This window comes from Mustela erminea, chromosome 4, assembly GCF_009829155.1.
Source record: "Mustela erminea isolate mMusErm1 chromosome 4, mMusErm1.Pri, whole genome shotgun sequence".
In the NCBI taxonomy this organism is placed as follows: domain Eukaryota; kingdom Metazoa; phylum Chordata; class Mammalia; order Carnivora; family Mustelidae; genus Mustela; species Mustela erminea.
This window is the reverse complement of record NC_045617.1, coordinates 131,703,044-131,718,280: the sequence shown is the minus strand read 5'-3', so window position 1 is coordinate 131,718,280 and position 15,237 is coordinate 131,703,044. Positions and strand designations below refer to the sequence as shown.

General features: G+C 43.0%; 1 protein-coding gene across 3 annotated transcripts in view; it reads right to left on the bottom strand.

Moving 5' to 3' along the window:
• Positions 1-15,237, bottom strand: part of DSP (desmoplakin) — a 45,542-nt gene that overhangs the window by 13,381 nt on the left and 16,924 nt on the right. For all 3 annotated transcript variants that reach the window (XM_032341054.1, XM_032341057.1, XM_032341056.1), the window contains exons 5-15: positions 12,444-12,572; positions 11,213-11,263; positions 9,679-9,840; positions 9,038-9,142; positions 8,051-8,146; positions 7,397-7,522; positions 6,920-7,072; positions 4,968-5,122; positions 2,405-2,531; positions 1,151-1,352; positions 680-903 (exon numbers count right to left, since the gene is read on the bottom strand). In XM_032341054.1, coding sequence (XP_032196945.1) covers positions 680-903; positions 1,151-1,352; positions 2,405-2,531; positions 4,968-5,122; positions 6,920-7,072; positions 7,397-7,522; positions 8,051-8,146; positions 9,038-9,142; positions 9,679-9,840; positions 11,213-11,263; positions 12,444-12,572 — 1,530 coding nt within the window. The remainder of the gene's footprint in view (positions 1-679; positions 904-1,150; positions 1,353-2,404; positions 2,532-4,967; positions 5,123-6,919; positions 7,073-7,396; positions 7,523-8,050; positions 8,147-9,037; positions 9,143-9,678; positions 9,841-11,212; positions 11,264-12,443; positions 12,573-15,237) is intronic.

Below are 15,237 nucleotides of genomic sequence, written 5' to 3'. Positions count from 1 at the left end.
GATTCTTAGGGTCCTTTTTTTTTTTTTTTTTTTTGCCCTGAACAAGCCCACTAAATGGAAAAGCCTCGAGAGACAGAGTTGATATTGCATTTCGTTCTTTGGGGAGTCCTTATCAGCACGGTGTACACATGGCCCTCTTCTGTAGGGTATCTAACTTGCACTTCCCAGTGCAGTGCCCAGGCATGGCTGAGCAGAAAAGATCACGGAGCGGGAGTTCAAACACCAAGATCATGGAGCGGGAGTTCAAAAACATCTGCAGTCCCAGATCTGTCCATGGCTTTGAGCTTTTACCAACACCTGCCTCACCCCATCGAATCTCTCCGTGTCAGTCTTCTGTCTATAAATAAAAATAATTCTATCTGTTTAGCCCATACCATAGGTGGTATCAGGCAGCAACCAAATTAATATCTATGAAAACTTTCCCTATGTCCCACAAAGGGAAACGCTGTACCCTGATCCAGCAACCCACAAACGAACAAAAAGGTGGCTTAATCCCCAGCCTGGTAACCTTCTACCAACTGAAAGCAGAGGAGAGAAAAAAGGAAATCCTGCCAGAAGCCTGTTTTCTTGAAAATTCGTGTTTCTTCTCTATAAATATTTAAACCAATTGGTTTATTAATTAGTTCACAGATAAATACAAATATAGCTAGTATTGGTTGAAACAATACTGGAGGCCTACCTTCAGCTCATTTATTTTCACTGTGATGTGGTGCGTAGACCCCTGGTCTGCTAGGAGCATGTTTTTAAGGGTCATTCTGCCCTCACAGTGCTCCATCTGCCTGCGAATCTTCTGGAGCTCCATCAGCAGCCATGTTTCTTGCTTGTCATTTTCTCGGTTGGTTTCGATCACTTTATTATGGTTGAGATCTTGGCAGGAAGTATGAGTGATTTCAGTGGTGGTTACTGTAAAAAGAGTTAGGACCGCAAACATCAGAGAATTCCTAGCTAGAAGGGTGCTTGGCCTCAAAAAGTACCCATACTGCACAAATTGTAGCTCCCTCCTTTGATTTGATTCTGAATATTTAGATTATAAGTGACTTTAGATATGTTATTTTCTTAAGAAGGGATTCTGAAACTAGTTGTATGCAAACTACTTTCTGTTGGAGATGTGTGTGGGTATGGTTGAGACAAAGAAAAAGATGACCCAAACCTGTCTGGTGCTGGGGGTGGCCAGGGAGCTGGATCACCAGGGTCTGGTAGTGCTTCTGGGCGTCCGTGAACTGAGACTGCATCTTCCGTTTGTCATCATCTCCAAACATCTCTGAGCCCTGGCTGTTTCTGATGAACTCTTGGTAATGCAGCTCAAGGTCAGATATTGTCTTCATGTAATCTTCCTGCCGCATGGTTTTCAGCTGGAAGTAAACCAGGCAGGAGTGTTGGATCGTCCCCATGCCGTGAACAAGAAGAGTGCCAGAAAATGCCCTATGCTAGAGGGGCCTTAAGGCAATACTTGTCAGAGGCCCATTAGGATACAGAAGTTCTTTGGGGCACCTCGGTGGCACAGTTGGTTAAGTATCTGATTCTTGGTTTCCGCTCAGGTCACGATCTCAAGCTTGTGAGATCGAGTCCCACATCAGGCTCTGTGTGGAGTCTGCCTGAGATTCCCTCTCCCTCTGCCCCTTCCCCCTCTAGTGCGCTCTCACTCTCTCAAATAAATAAGTAAATATACATATATAAGTATGTGTGTATATATATATATATATTGCATTATATTTTATACACACACACACACACATAGACCTTGAGGACTCCAAGATTACTCCTAAGAGCTACAGCAGTGCATTGTCTATTTTTTTTCTAGAGAATTTTATTCGTCACAGGAACTATTACTGAGAAGTTGCAAATCTAAAGCAGGTTCCAGCAAAGCTGCAATGACTGAAAATGGAGAAAAGGGGGAGTAAGAGGGGCCGACCAGACTTATCCATCCTGTGCCTCTCTCCTCTCTGCTGGCCCTGTCATCCCTAGAGAACCCCCCTGAAGCTGGGATTCTTCAGACCACAACTTGAAAACCACTGGTCTACAGAACTCATGTTTTGGGTGTTATTCCAAGAACTCTACCCCACCTTTCACTTCTGAGATATCCAGTTAATAATCGATGACCTAGCTTTCTACTACTTCAAAGGAGAATCAGATCCAGGATATTACAGGACCGCATGCCTTTTCCATGGGCCCTTCTGTCTTGCCGGGCAACTTTAATTTATACTTCTGTCTGTACCAGAACTGGCTGCGTGTGACTCCCTCCCATCCTACGTAGGATGGACCCTAACCACTCAGGCAGGCTGAGCTAACTCTCCAGATGAAATACCAAAGCCTCAGCAGCTAGTCGATGTGTCTGGCAGGAACAAGCACCCTGGGGAACAGCGTGGGGCACCCGCCAGCAGACTGAATGGTCCTAAAGATGTACCTTGGCGATGGTCATGGCCCTGATTTTCTCGATGTCAATCATGCAGTAGTGCCAGGACACCAGGCTCTTCATGTTGATGTATAGCTGGTTCCACAGAGCCAAGATGGCCTCGTAGTACTGCTCGATCCTAGAAGGCACAAGGGGAAAGAAAATATGCTGGAGCCTGGCTTTCAAACCCTGACCCAAACGGGAAACCTTGCCATGCTTACACACCACAAAGAAAACTACAACAAGAATGAACAGAGTAAATGTATGTTTTTTAAATGTATATTTTTTAAACACTCAACATTTCAATGGATCTGGACAAAGTTACTTCCCCAAAGCTCATTCTCGATGATCTACATTAGTAGAGATAACGAACTTTGGGTCAAAATATACATTTCTTTGTTCTCGTGTTGTTTGTCAGCAACTTTGTAATTGACAGAGGTCTAACACCACGCAGGATGACAGGGAGAAAGCAGTCATGGGATGCTTATGGCTACTGCAGCTTGGAAATGAACACGTGGGCTCATTTTGCTACCCTTCCTATTCCGTGTAAGGCTGAGGATTTCCATGATATAAAATAGACAAGAATCTGCCAGGGACAATCTGTATAATGAAAGCTCTACTTCCATGTTGATGAGCCGATATTAAAACGAAGGGCATTTTATATTTGTGGCTACCTGCAAAATTAGTGATATTCTAAGAATGGAAGAAGAACTTTGAAACAATGCCTTCAAGATACATGGTAAGAATTGTTTCTTCACAGACATCCAGATCCAGGAGGCACAGAGAACTCCCACCAAAATCAACAAAAGCAGGCCAACACCAAGACATATTGTAATTAAATTCATAAAATATAGTGAGAAAGAAAAAAATCTCAAAAGCAGCAAGACAAAGAAGTCCTTAACTTACAAAGGAAAACCTGTAAGGTTAGCTGAAGATTTCTCAACAGAAACTTGGCAAGTCAGAAGGGAGTGACATGATATAGTCAAAGTGCTGAATAGGAAAAATCTGCAGCCAAGAATATTCTATCCAGCAAGGCTATCATTCAGAATAGGAGGGATAAAGAGTTTCCCAGACAAACAAAAACTAAAGGAGTTGATGACCACTAACCCAGACCTGCAGGAAATATTAAAGGAGACTCTTTGTGCACAAAGAAGAGACAAAAAGTCACAAATGCAAGAAAGAATCCAAGAACATCTCCAAAAACAATGACAAAACAAGTAATAAAATGGCAATAAATACATATCTATCAATAATTACTTTGACTGTAAACAGACTAAATATTCCAATCAAAAGACACAGGGTGTCAGAATGGAAAAAAAAGAGACCCATCTATATGCTTCCTACAAGAGACTCATTTTAGACTGAAAGACACCTGCAGATTGAAAGTGAGGAGGCAGAGAAACATTATGCAAATAAAAAACATTTATTATGTAAATTTCAAAAGAAAGTCAGAATAGCAATACTTACATGGGACAAACTAGACTGTTTTGTTCTTATGTTATTTTTATCCTGCTTTGGTCAGGGTCGTAAGGTCCTCATGGAATGATTTTGGATCTGTTTCCTCTATTCCATTATTTGTAAGATCTTGATAAAGATTGTCATTAATTATATTTTTTAAATGTTTGGTAGAATTCACCAATGAAACCATGTGGTCTTGAGCTTTTCTGTGCTGGGAGATTTTTAATTCCTAATTCAGCTTTCATTCTTGTTATTGGTGTAAGAAAATTTCCTGTTACTTGGATTCAAGATTCATGATTCACGCTTGGTAACTTGTGCATTTTTAGGAATTATCTGGGTTTTTTTCCTTAAGTTATCTGATTTGTTAGTATATGATTCTTTACAACAATCTATTAATCATACTACATATTTCTATAGTTAATTTTTATACTGTTTTCTCTTCCATTTCTAATTTTGATTTTTGAGTCTTCTCTCTTTTTTTCCCCTTAGCTACTGTAGTTAAAGTACTGCTAATTTTGTTTCTCTTTTTAGAAAAACTAATCATCAACTTTCAATATTATGTTATTGTTTATTCTAGTCTTTATTTTATTTATTTCTGTTTTTCTTTGTTCTTTCCTCCCTCTACTAAATTTCAGCTAAGTTTCTTCTTTTTCTAGTTCCCCGTGGTATAATGTTGTTTATTTGAACTTTTTTTTCTTAATACCAGCATTTATAGATAAATTTTACTACTATATCTCCTTTTGCTGCATCCCATAGGTTTTGGAATATTGTGGAGTTTTTCTTTTGTTTTGAGACATATTTTGGTTTGCTGTTTGATTTCTAATTTGGCCCACTGCTTGGGCAGTACTGTATTGTTTAATATTTACATATTAAATATTCAGTATTAAAAAAAAGTTTCCTCCAGCCCCCGTAGAGTCAGACATTCTCTTTTACCTTCCAATTAAAAACTATAGTTCTTCAACATAAAGTTGCATGACAATGACCTTCCTGAAGCTCCTTTTTGCAAGGGAGGGGGTTTTTGTGAAAAAGGGCATGTCTGTGTTTCTTGTACAAGCATTTGCCCTATTTTCCCACACTCAAATTCATGTTGTGGCTACTAGAAACTTCAACAACTTACTTGCACGAGAGGTCTACAGCCAGAGGGTTTGGAGGAGGGATGATCAGACCAACGGAAGGGACGAGCATGTCCACGCCTCCGGGACCGGTCACATACCACTTGCTGCGCTCATTATTGTCCTTCAGGATGCACTCGTCCCCTTTGTGCACGATTTTCTGTAAGGCAAGCGGCCCCGTGTTTTGGCTTTACTCATGAGTGCACATGATTATCTTTTTTTCTCAAAGAAAGAACTAGAGATAATACTGTACAAACCATTTGAGCTTTTGCCTTATTATTTTTCTTTTTCTATTTTATTTTTTTTAAATAAGCTCCACGCCCATCATGGAGCCCAGCGTGGGGCTTGAACTCACAACAGTGAGAACAAGACCCGGGCTGAAATCAAGAGTCAGATGCTTAACTGACTGAGCCACCCAGGTAGCCCTTATTATTTTTCTTTAAATGAAGATGATCTTTACACATTCCAACAATACTGATGCATTAAACAATGCACAAGAGACTAAAAGCTGTCTATAGTGATTTAGGTAAAGTAACTTTCCAGAGAAAACCCAGAGAATCCATTTATAAAGTGAGAAATCCTTTCGTAAAGCAAAAACTCACCCCATAGCTTTCCTATTTTTGTGAGTTCATATTTTACATATTAGACCTACGATGTGGGACTCACTTGGTGCGTGTACTCTCTTTTAAAATTTAGAAGTAAAAACAAGAAATTCTGGCATCAGGTCCCCCAGAAAAACAACTTTCTAAATTAACTCCACCATCAGAACACCTCACTTTCTAAATTAACTCCCTGGCTTCTTGAAAGAGGTACACTTTGAATATGACAACTATCCTCACTGGTAAATGTAACGAGCTTGATATTTACGTATTTCAACCTCTATTTCGACTTCTCCTCTCCACGCAAGTTCTTAAAATATTTCTTCCTGCCAGAATAAACCCCACTGTTTTACAACACTCATCTAAGCAACTGGTCATGTTTCTTAAACCCTCCGTAATTCTTATAAGAAATCAGAGCTGTGGGGGCGCCTGGGTGGCTCAGTGGGTTAAAACCTCTGCCTTCGGCTCAGGTCATGATCCCAGGGTCCTGGGATCGAGTCCTGCATCGGGCTCTCTGCTCAGAGGGAGCCTGCTTCCTCCTCTCTCTCTCTGCCTGCCTCTCTGCCTCCTTGTGATCTCTGTCAAATAAATAAATAAAATCTTAAAAAAAAAATCAGAGCTGTGGGAATTACACAAATAATTAGTAAAACTAAGTCATCATTCCATATAGATGCTTGTAGGTACCGCAGAGCCCACAGAATTGATGTGTTCTGTGATGACAGAAAATCTGCACTGATCGTCACTTCCCCTGCAGCATAATGGTCATATCTCTCATTTCTTTTATGTCAGAAATTAAAAGAGATTTCAAGAAACTTAAAGATTTTAGAATTTAAGATTTAAGGGGTACTCACAGATAAAGTTTTGCGTATTAGAAGAAGAGAAGTATTAAGACTTAAAATGAATAGTCTAGGGGCGCCTGGGTGGCTCAGTCGGTTAAGCATCTGCCTTAGGCTCATGATCCCATCAGGTCATGATCCCAGGGTCCTGGGAAGCCTCCCCTCAACTCGTGGGGCTCCCTGCTCAGTGAGGAGTCTGTCCCCCCCATCGCCCCTCTTTCCGCTTCTGCTCCCTCTGGTCTTTCAAAGAAACAAAATCTTTACCAAAAAAAATTTTTTTTAATTAAAAATAAAATAGCTTAAATACTTAAATAGCTTAAATACTGGCTGTCCTAAAGACTCCGCTAAGGACTCTGGACAGAGCTGCTGCATTTCCACGGCTTGCTGCTTTGTGTATGAAAGAAAGGTATTTACTGTGCTGCCCACTGAAACCTGGATTAAACTCTCCTCCCTCTATTGGCAAAACTCTCACTGTAAAGAAAGGGGAAAACTTGGGCTTCACCCCCAAATAACGGTGCCCACCTGATCTTGTTTGTAGTCACAGAGAGCCCTGAGAATAATGGGTTTGTTGCTCCTATAGTCCGGGTTCCGTGGTTTCAGCTGCACAATCTTCTTGGACTTGTTGACCAAGTTCTGTACCTGACGCTTGTATTCAAGGATTTTCTCTCGTTCTTTCTGCAATTGCAAATAAGATCGTATTTTCATCACGCTGATAACTCTGTGAATGTCACAGAAGACCTGTAAGGGACATCAGCCTAGCTGCTACGACATGACAGATGAGACATTGCTCGCGTGGCATGAGCTCCAAAAAGCCACAAACTACCCCCTCTGCAGGGACTTTTAGCCACTTTGGAAGCTACAGAGCCGAGAAGTACGTGGGCTGGAAAGAACATCATTGCGTGAAAAGCCTAAGGGGCTAGAATTTGAAGCATGCTTTTTCCCAAGGAACTTCGCCATCAAGTAATCAGTATTCTCTCTGTTTTCGTTTGGTGATGGTACCTCCAGCTCCTTGATCTGGTCCAGCAGGCGCTGCAGGGGCATGTTCTTGTCACAGGGGTATTTCTTTCTGATGGAGTCCTGAAGGCCTTTCAGGTAGGCTTCGGTTGACTGGGCCTCTTCAAAGAACTGTTGATGATGAGCGTGACAGTCGTTAAGCGTCTGCCTTCCTCTCAGGTCATGATCCCAGGGTCCTGGGATCGAGCCCCGCCTAAGGCTCCCTGCTCAGCTTCTCCCTCTCCCATGCCCCCTGTTTGTGTTCCCTCTCTCGCTGTCTCTCTCAGTCAAATAAATAAAATCTTGAGAAAAATAAAGATGATAAATAAAGATGAGCATGATTGCGTATTCACGAAAAGGCACTCAGTAAGCAGCAATGTCTAGTATTTCCTACTATTTCCAGTACTTCCAGGTCAAGGACTACCTTTCTGGGGTCTAGTTAACAGGTGGCTTAAGAAACGGTATTAAGTCATGTGACAGTAAGAGCCATCTGAGCAACGGGTGCCCAGGTCACCAATCTATGATCCTCCAAACTAAAAGCCAATAAGTGGTATTTGTAAAATATTTCCAAGGTTGTTTTCAGGGATTTTACAAAATACATTCCAAAAAATAAGGTATTAGGACCTAAACGACAATTAAATTACAACTAAGCGTAAAAACCTGAAAGTAGGCAGCGTTTTCTTTGAGGTGAACGTCAATGCACTTGGTGATCTGAAGAATCCAGCTCCACTGAGTCTGAAGAGTGTCCATATAGGCCTGAAGCAAGAAAACATCCGCCATCACGTCACCGCTCAGGCATATAAGGACATCTGTCCTTTCACAGGTATGTGACCCCCAGTAAAATCTACAAAACATTTCTTTATCGAATACCCACTCAAGCAAACGTTTTTCTAAACAGTGAAAACAGAATTTCCCAACAGGGAACTCATGGTATGGTAGTGATTCAACCTAAAAACCAGTTTTAGCAAATAGATACCATTAGGAGTATTGGTCAAAATACTCACTCAAATGGTATAGCTACTGACTAATCAGAATTAGAGCAGAAACTAGAGGCAGAACTGTCACAGGGTCGCTCCAGGACACCCTGTCCCTATTCTGCTGCTAGATGATGGGTACGTCCGAGGAACCCATGCAGAGGGCTTAAGGGTCTTAAGGCAGTGACTCTCACCAACTGATAGGAAAACACTTTGTTTTGTTCTTTCACAACCAGTATGGCCATACCAGTTGATGTCATACCAGCTAATGTCAGCCTTGAGCACAGCCCACAGATGGCAGCCTCTGCAGGGCAGAGGTCAGCAAGCCATAGCCCCAGGGCCACATCTGGCCCACTGCCTGCATTTATAAATAAAGTTTTATTGAAACACAGCCATGTTCCTTTACTTACATATTGTTATGGTTGCTTTCATACTATAATGTCAGAGTCACGTAATTTCAACAGAAACCAAATGGTCTGCAAACCTAAAATGTGTATTATTTGGTCCTTTCCAGAAAAGCTTGCCAACCGCCAGTCTAGGGTGTTGATCCCAAAATATATAAAATAAACTCATCATGGCTTTATGACAGATAAAAATCATTCATCTAGGTAGTCTTTTCCAAAAGTTCCCTTTTTTTTTCTCTAATAAAAAATATAAATCACATGAAGCCTACCTCAATTTTGTCTGAAGCCGGATGCTGATTGAGGACAAGCTGGTCACTTTCTTGTTTAAGTTTATTGAGCTCTTTTTCCTTAACCTCCAGTTGGCTCATGCGTATCTGTAAATGAGAGAAAAACCGACCCTTCAGAGCAAGTCACCATTAGCCTTCCAGCATTTCTGCCGTATTCAAGGGAAGTCAGAACTGAAAACTGTGCTGTGGAAATGAACAACTCAAAGAATCATGTTACGGTTTCCTCCAGAATCATAGCATTTTTGAGACCAAAGAGAATGTCTGAGGTCACCCGGTACCTGGCAGAGGGCACACTGGTGACATTTCTTGCCCAAATCCACACAGATAATGGAGGTAAAGGGACAGTGACAAGTAACGCAGGGATCTTCTAATTGTGGGTTCTAATCCCCCTCCCACTGTGCTACCCACACTCTGGGATATCGGAATGCCTGATGACCCTCTCTACGGGCTTCCGGGAAGTTAAGCAATGCCCCGCCTCTCTAGAGTCCCTGGAAAGCTTCCAGAAAGGAATGGCTCTCCACGACCACTTCAGCAGAGGCTGGATTCCAAGTAGCTGATTGGGTTCATCCCCATCCATCCCCAGGCAGGAGCCTCACGTCTACGGCCAGGAGGGGCGAGCTTACAGAGAAGGCCTCCTGCTTCTGGGCGATGTTGGTGTTGCGGTCACTCCAGTCGTACAGAAGCTCCTCCTCCTCGCAGTCATTGATCCACATGATCTCTCGGGACGTGGCCTGGATGATGTTCTGCAGCTGCCGCAGGTGATCCATCCTCTCGAAGGACGCTTTCTGCACGGCAAGTTCAAAAGCAGCGTTAGGGTGACAGCAGGCACGTTAATGGGATTCTCTGCAGATTCCAGAGATTGGTCTGTGTGGTCCCTTTCGCCAAAAAATAATTTAATTAATTAATTAATTAACCAATTAAATCACATGAACCAATAAAATGTTCAGTGACCCCCTAGTATGTAAAAAAGACCCATCCAAACTTACGATGAACAAGGGAACAATTTTAGATTATTGGAAGAGCCTAATTCAGAAGGATCTTGACCCAGACACTAAGGTTTGGGTTCAATAATTAGTTTCAGATTACAAGGGGAAAATTCAAATCTTAAAAAGATAAATCAAGCTTTTCCTGCCCTCTTCCGCACCCCCAAAATTCAAGGGACGGTCAGCCACGGCCAGACTTAATAGGACACTTGTGTCACTGCTAGTTACACTATTTAAAAAGGATCACTGCCAGGGCACCTGGGTGGCTGTGTCAGTTGAGCGTCCCACTCTTGATTTCAGCTGGGGTCATGATCTCGGGGTTCTGGGATCAAGTCTCGAGTCAGGCTCTGCGGCTTTCTCTCTCTCCCTCTCCCCCTGCCTTTCCCCTGACTCACGCTCTCTCTCTCTCTGTCTCTCTCTCTCTCTCTCAAAAATTAAATAAATCTTTAAAATCAATCAATAAATACAAAGGATCACTACCACAAGGAAATACTGAAAAGGTGAAGGTGACACAATAGGGTTAAAAAAAAAAAAAAAAAAAGACAACAGCTCTTCTTCTTACCAGACCAGTGAATTGATTCCCACTTTGTCATAAAATGATGATAATGGGGGCACCTGGGTGGCTCAGTGGGTTAAAGCCTCTGCCTTCAGCTCAGGTCATGATCTCAGGGTCCTGGGATCGAGCCCCACATCGGGCTCTCTGCTCAGCAGGGAGCCTGCTTCCTCCTCTCTCTCTCTCTGCCTACCTCTCTGCCTACTTGTGATCTCTCTCTCTCTCAAATAAATAAATAAAATCTTTTTTAAAAAATGCTGATAATGGTCTAAAAAACACCTCTCTGGGGAAAATGAGTCTTATTTTTGCTTATACTTCAAAAAAAGGCTGTAAGTCACAAGTGAAAAAGCTTTATTTCCTTAACTCTAAGTACTTAAAATAGGTGCTATCTACGTGACTCTCAACTTACAATAGAACAGCACCGGGTACGGTTTCCAGAAAACAGTCTTCTAACACTCACTTCTCAAGGAAACCGGCCAGGAGACCTGGAAGTAGCATCTCCAGGCACCGCATATACCCAGATACTCCCACGGCCATCAGGTTCCTCTCGCCCAGGCGGGCTGCATTTTAATGGAACGGAACCAGACTGAACACAGAGACTTCGGAAGTCAGTCAGCTTACCAGCAGGTTTTCATACTCCTCCTCCAACTGGTAGATGGCAGATTTCTCCCGCTAGAAGAAGGCAAACAGTGAGTAATTATTTAATTCCCCTCGTGGGTGTGTATACCATCCGCAGCCCTTCTGAACCTCCCTTTTGTCAGATAATGACTTCAGATCACTCGGTAGAAAGAAGTGTTTGCTCTATAGAAACGTTTACCCACAGGGACCTTTTCCCGGTCGGACTTGAAGGCAACCCTCTCCCTGTGCTGGCCCAGTGGTACCATCTCCACAAAGTAGAGGGTCGATCACTGTCACTTGAGGACTCACTTGTTGAAAAATGTTAAGTGTGACAATATAATTTAGAACTCCCCAGATCTTAGAGAAAAGAGGGAGAAATTTGGTCAGAGACTTAGGGGGACAAAAGTAAGGGGAGAAAAAAAAGGCAGTACAAGTGAGCATGAGTATCTCTGATCAAAGTAAAAAAAAAAAAAAAAAGAGGGATTTAAAAGCATGGAGACCTGGGTAGGAACCGGGCACTAAAAACCAGGTGATTATAAAAACTTAAAAAAAAAAAAAAGGTGGGGGGGGAGTGTGCGCCTGGGTGGCTCAGTTGGTTAACCACTGCCTTCAGCTAAGGTCATGATCCCAGGGTCCTAGGATCGAGTCCTTGCTTGGCAGGGAGCCTACTTCTCTCTCCGCCTCTGCCTGGCACTTTGCCTGCTTGTGCGCCCTGCCTTCTCTCTCTCTCTGGGACAAATAAGTAAATAAATAAATTCTTTTTTAAAAGTGATTAAAAAAAATAAAAACCAGGTGATTATTTCATGATGCAATTCTTGACCCAGCTTCAAGGAAGAGTGTCAGTAAGAGACATATAAGAAAGGATTTGCCAAGCCCACAAAACTCTACAATTGCTGTGCTCTATTTGAAGAGATGCTCTGCTTGCTGAAAATAACAAACAAAAAACCCCACCATCCCCCCCCACCTCAAAAACACTCATCTACAAACTATGCACAAAACCACGTGGGTATGCCCTTTGCCTTTTGCTTACATCTTCCTTAAGAGTTAACACAATCTCTACTAGGTCTACCCGAGTCCACTTCCCCATTTATGAAATGGGATTTTTAGAAATTTCCAGTCCATTGGGGGAGCCATCTTAGGCTAATGTCTCAGCCAAAAATGCCCAGGATTGAGGAACGACACAATGCTTCGGTATGCTTTTCCAAGACTCGACAACTGAAACATCTCCAAGTACCAGGTCGGCTTTGATCTTGTCCAGCTGCCAGCGGTAGTCCCCGATGGCATTGTGGATGCTCCTGTGGCTGTCGATGTGCTGCTCCACGGAGGCCAGGTCCACGCCCCAGGCCACCATGTCCATCTCCGCCTGCCGAGGGAAAGAGAGCGTGCCTTCATGCCCGATGCTTTGCGTCCAACTCACCCTACCCCTCGCATCAGGGGTCCAAGCACCAAGGGTCATATATAACTCCCATTCCAATAAAACCGAAGATGTATATATTCAGTATTTTCGAAACCAAAAAAAATTGTGTAAAGGCTTGGAACTCTCCAACAGAGAACGGGGCTGGCCCAATACTCCCCCCCCACTTGTTGAACCCCAGCTCAACACAGCTGAAGAGAAGATGATGGAGGAATGAGATTCCTGAAAGCTACATCATGTCCTCTGGCGGGGGGGGGGGGGACAAAAAAATCTACCTTTGTACAAGCGGGGTGTGTGTGTGTATGTGTGTGTAATAGGTGTGCATATCTATGTATGACACATTAGAAATTACTGACAGAAGTTTCTATACTCAGTCATTTTCAACCGTGAGATAGTTCATTAAGCTTAGTCATGTACTATGTCCCAAGCTAAACAGCCTACCTAACCGTATTTTGCATTGTTTATTCCTTTAAATTGTTTTGATTCCTGTAATTGTCAACGCTTTAAATTCAGTGTTTACCATTATCTTTCAGGATGCCGAACTCTCTGTAGCCCATTTCAAAGAGAAGTTGCTACAGAGCATACATACTCAAAGCTCATTTCAATTAATGCTGGCAATATTAAGATAGTGGGTGTATGTGAACTCTTTAAAAATTAAATCTGACTCCCTTTCCAATTTGAGTCTCCCCTACTTTGAATTTAAGAACATCCCATAATAAGAATCAAGCATTCTGATCCACAAATCTATCAGCTCATCTGTCTTTCGCATGAGCTCATGTAAATTTCCAAATCACCTGTGTCATCTCTTAGACATGCCAAGGGCAAACATTCCAGTCTGGTATTGCGGCAAGAACATAACACACATTGTTCTAAGCCACATCCATGTCCTAATACACTTGGCAAGCCTTCAGAGAGGGGAGCCATTTCAGCTAGACTGCCGAAAGTTACCTAGGACTTCGACCTTTCTCTTCCTCGGCTCACTGGGGCTTTAAAGCAGAAACAGGTGAGTGCACTTGGGAAGTTAATGAGATGACCAGGCTCCCGTGCCGCCCCTCATTACCAGCCAGGGGTGCAGTATCTGACCCGTCCATCAGCAGAAGCACAAATCAGGGAAACAGAACAAAAGCCTGGCACAGGAGATGTGTGACTGCCTACAGATCATGACGAGGGACACTGCTCCCTTATCAGCTGGCCTGGCCTGCAGCTCAGTCCCTCGGGGGAGTGAGAAAGAATGCGGGCTATGCTGGAGGGAAGAAGGATAAGAGGGAAAGGGCCCCAGAGAATCCCAGAGCAAACGGGCAGGAAGTGATCGAACAAGTTTTAGTTCCCTTGAAACCCTGGAGGCCAGCTGATCTGAAGAGCTTCGCTCATGAATTGCACCTATTAAAAAACACTCCCCTACCTGACACAAAACTGAGTCCAGGAGACGAGGCCATTTTTAAGTTTGCCAAAACTTAAAAAATGCTGAGCCTTCGCAACAAGGGAGCGTCACGAACCTACACCCAACATGCAGGCAGAAAATGACCAATTATGAGCTGTCCTTTCATGTAACTGTCATACTGACTAAGAAGAAATTAAGGGGCTGGATGTTTCCTAAGTAATTCGGTTCAAAGGTGGTCTCACCTAACATCACCTACGTACAACGTAGTTTAAGCCCCATCAGCTCTGCCAAGCCTTCTTTTCAGGGTTCCCTTTCTTCCCCAGGGACTGGAGCACCACCCCTCCCCCAGCCCTATCTGCTCAGGATTTTATTACAGCTCAAATAGCAATTAACCCTGCATGCTCTGGATAGAATTGTGGCGTGTGGGCGTCCATGTTTTCGTTAATAATATCCACTTTCAAGAATTTCTGAACACTCACTTTCTGGTATGGTACCAATATATTATATAGAGAGTTCTAGAAATGTGTGTTCAAAGATCAAAAGAGAATCTGAAAACTAGGACTCTAGTCTGGTTTCTGGGATTACAATGGACTTTTCTCTTCTAGAAGCCCTACTTTCTGTGATAGTGCCGCACCGTCTTTATAACACAGAGGGGGAAGCTTAACTAACTGAATGAATGAACATGTAGACTCATAAACCCACTTAGGAAAGAATACATCCCCCCAAATCTCGAGTGGCTGCAAACTTTAGAACCGCTACTCAACTGGGCCGACGACAAACAGTAAGACTAATGCTTCTTACGACCATGACCGCATGGGACCACAAATGATGTCTGTCCGATCAATCAACCTAACACATCCCCCATCTCCAGAGAAGGGTGGCTGATTGGCAGGCGGTTGGCATGATACAATTCCCAGCGACAAGATTAAGGCATATTTCTAATGCCACCTGTTCATTAAAGGGCATAATGACCACATAAAACAACAAAACAATAATTAGCAGGGGAAACACTTTGTAGAAACTGCCATGGCAGGGAAAGGCTCAGCATAGACTCCGGTCGCCATGATTTCGCTCCCCTCCCACACCTGTGCCGTAAGGGTTGCCCAAGAACAACCGACACCTCAAAAATATAAGGGAAGCAACCAATGAGCCCAAACCAGAATATCCGGTTTTACCGTTTCCAGCTCTCGGATTTACCATTTTAAATGCATTTCCACAACACGTTTTTTTAAG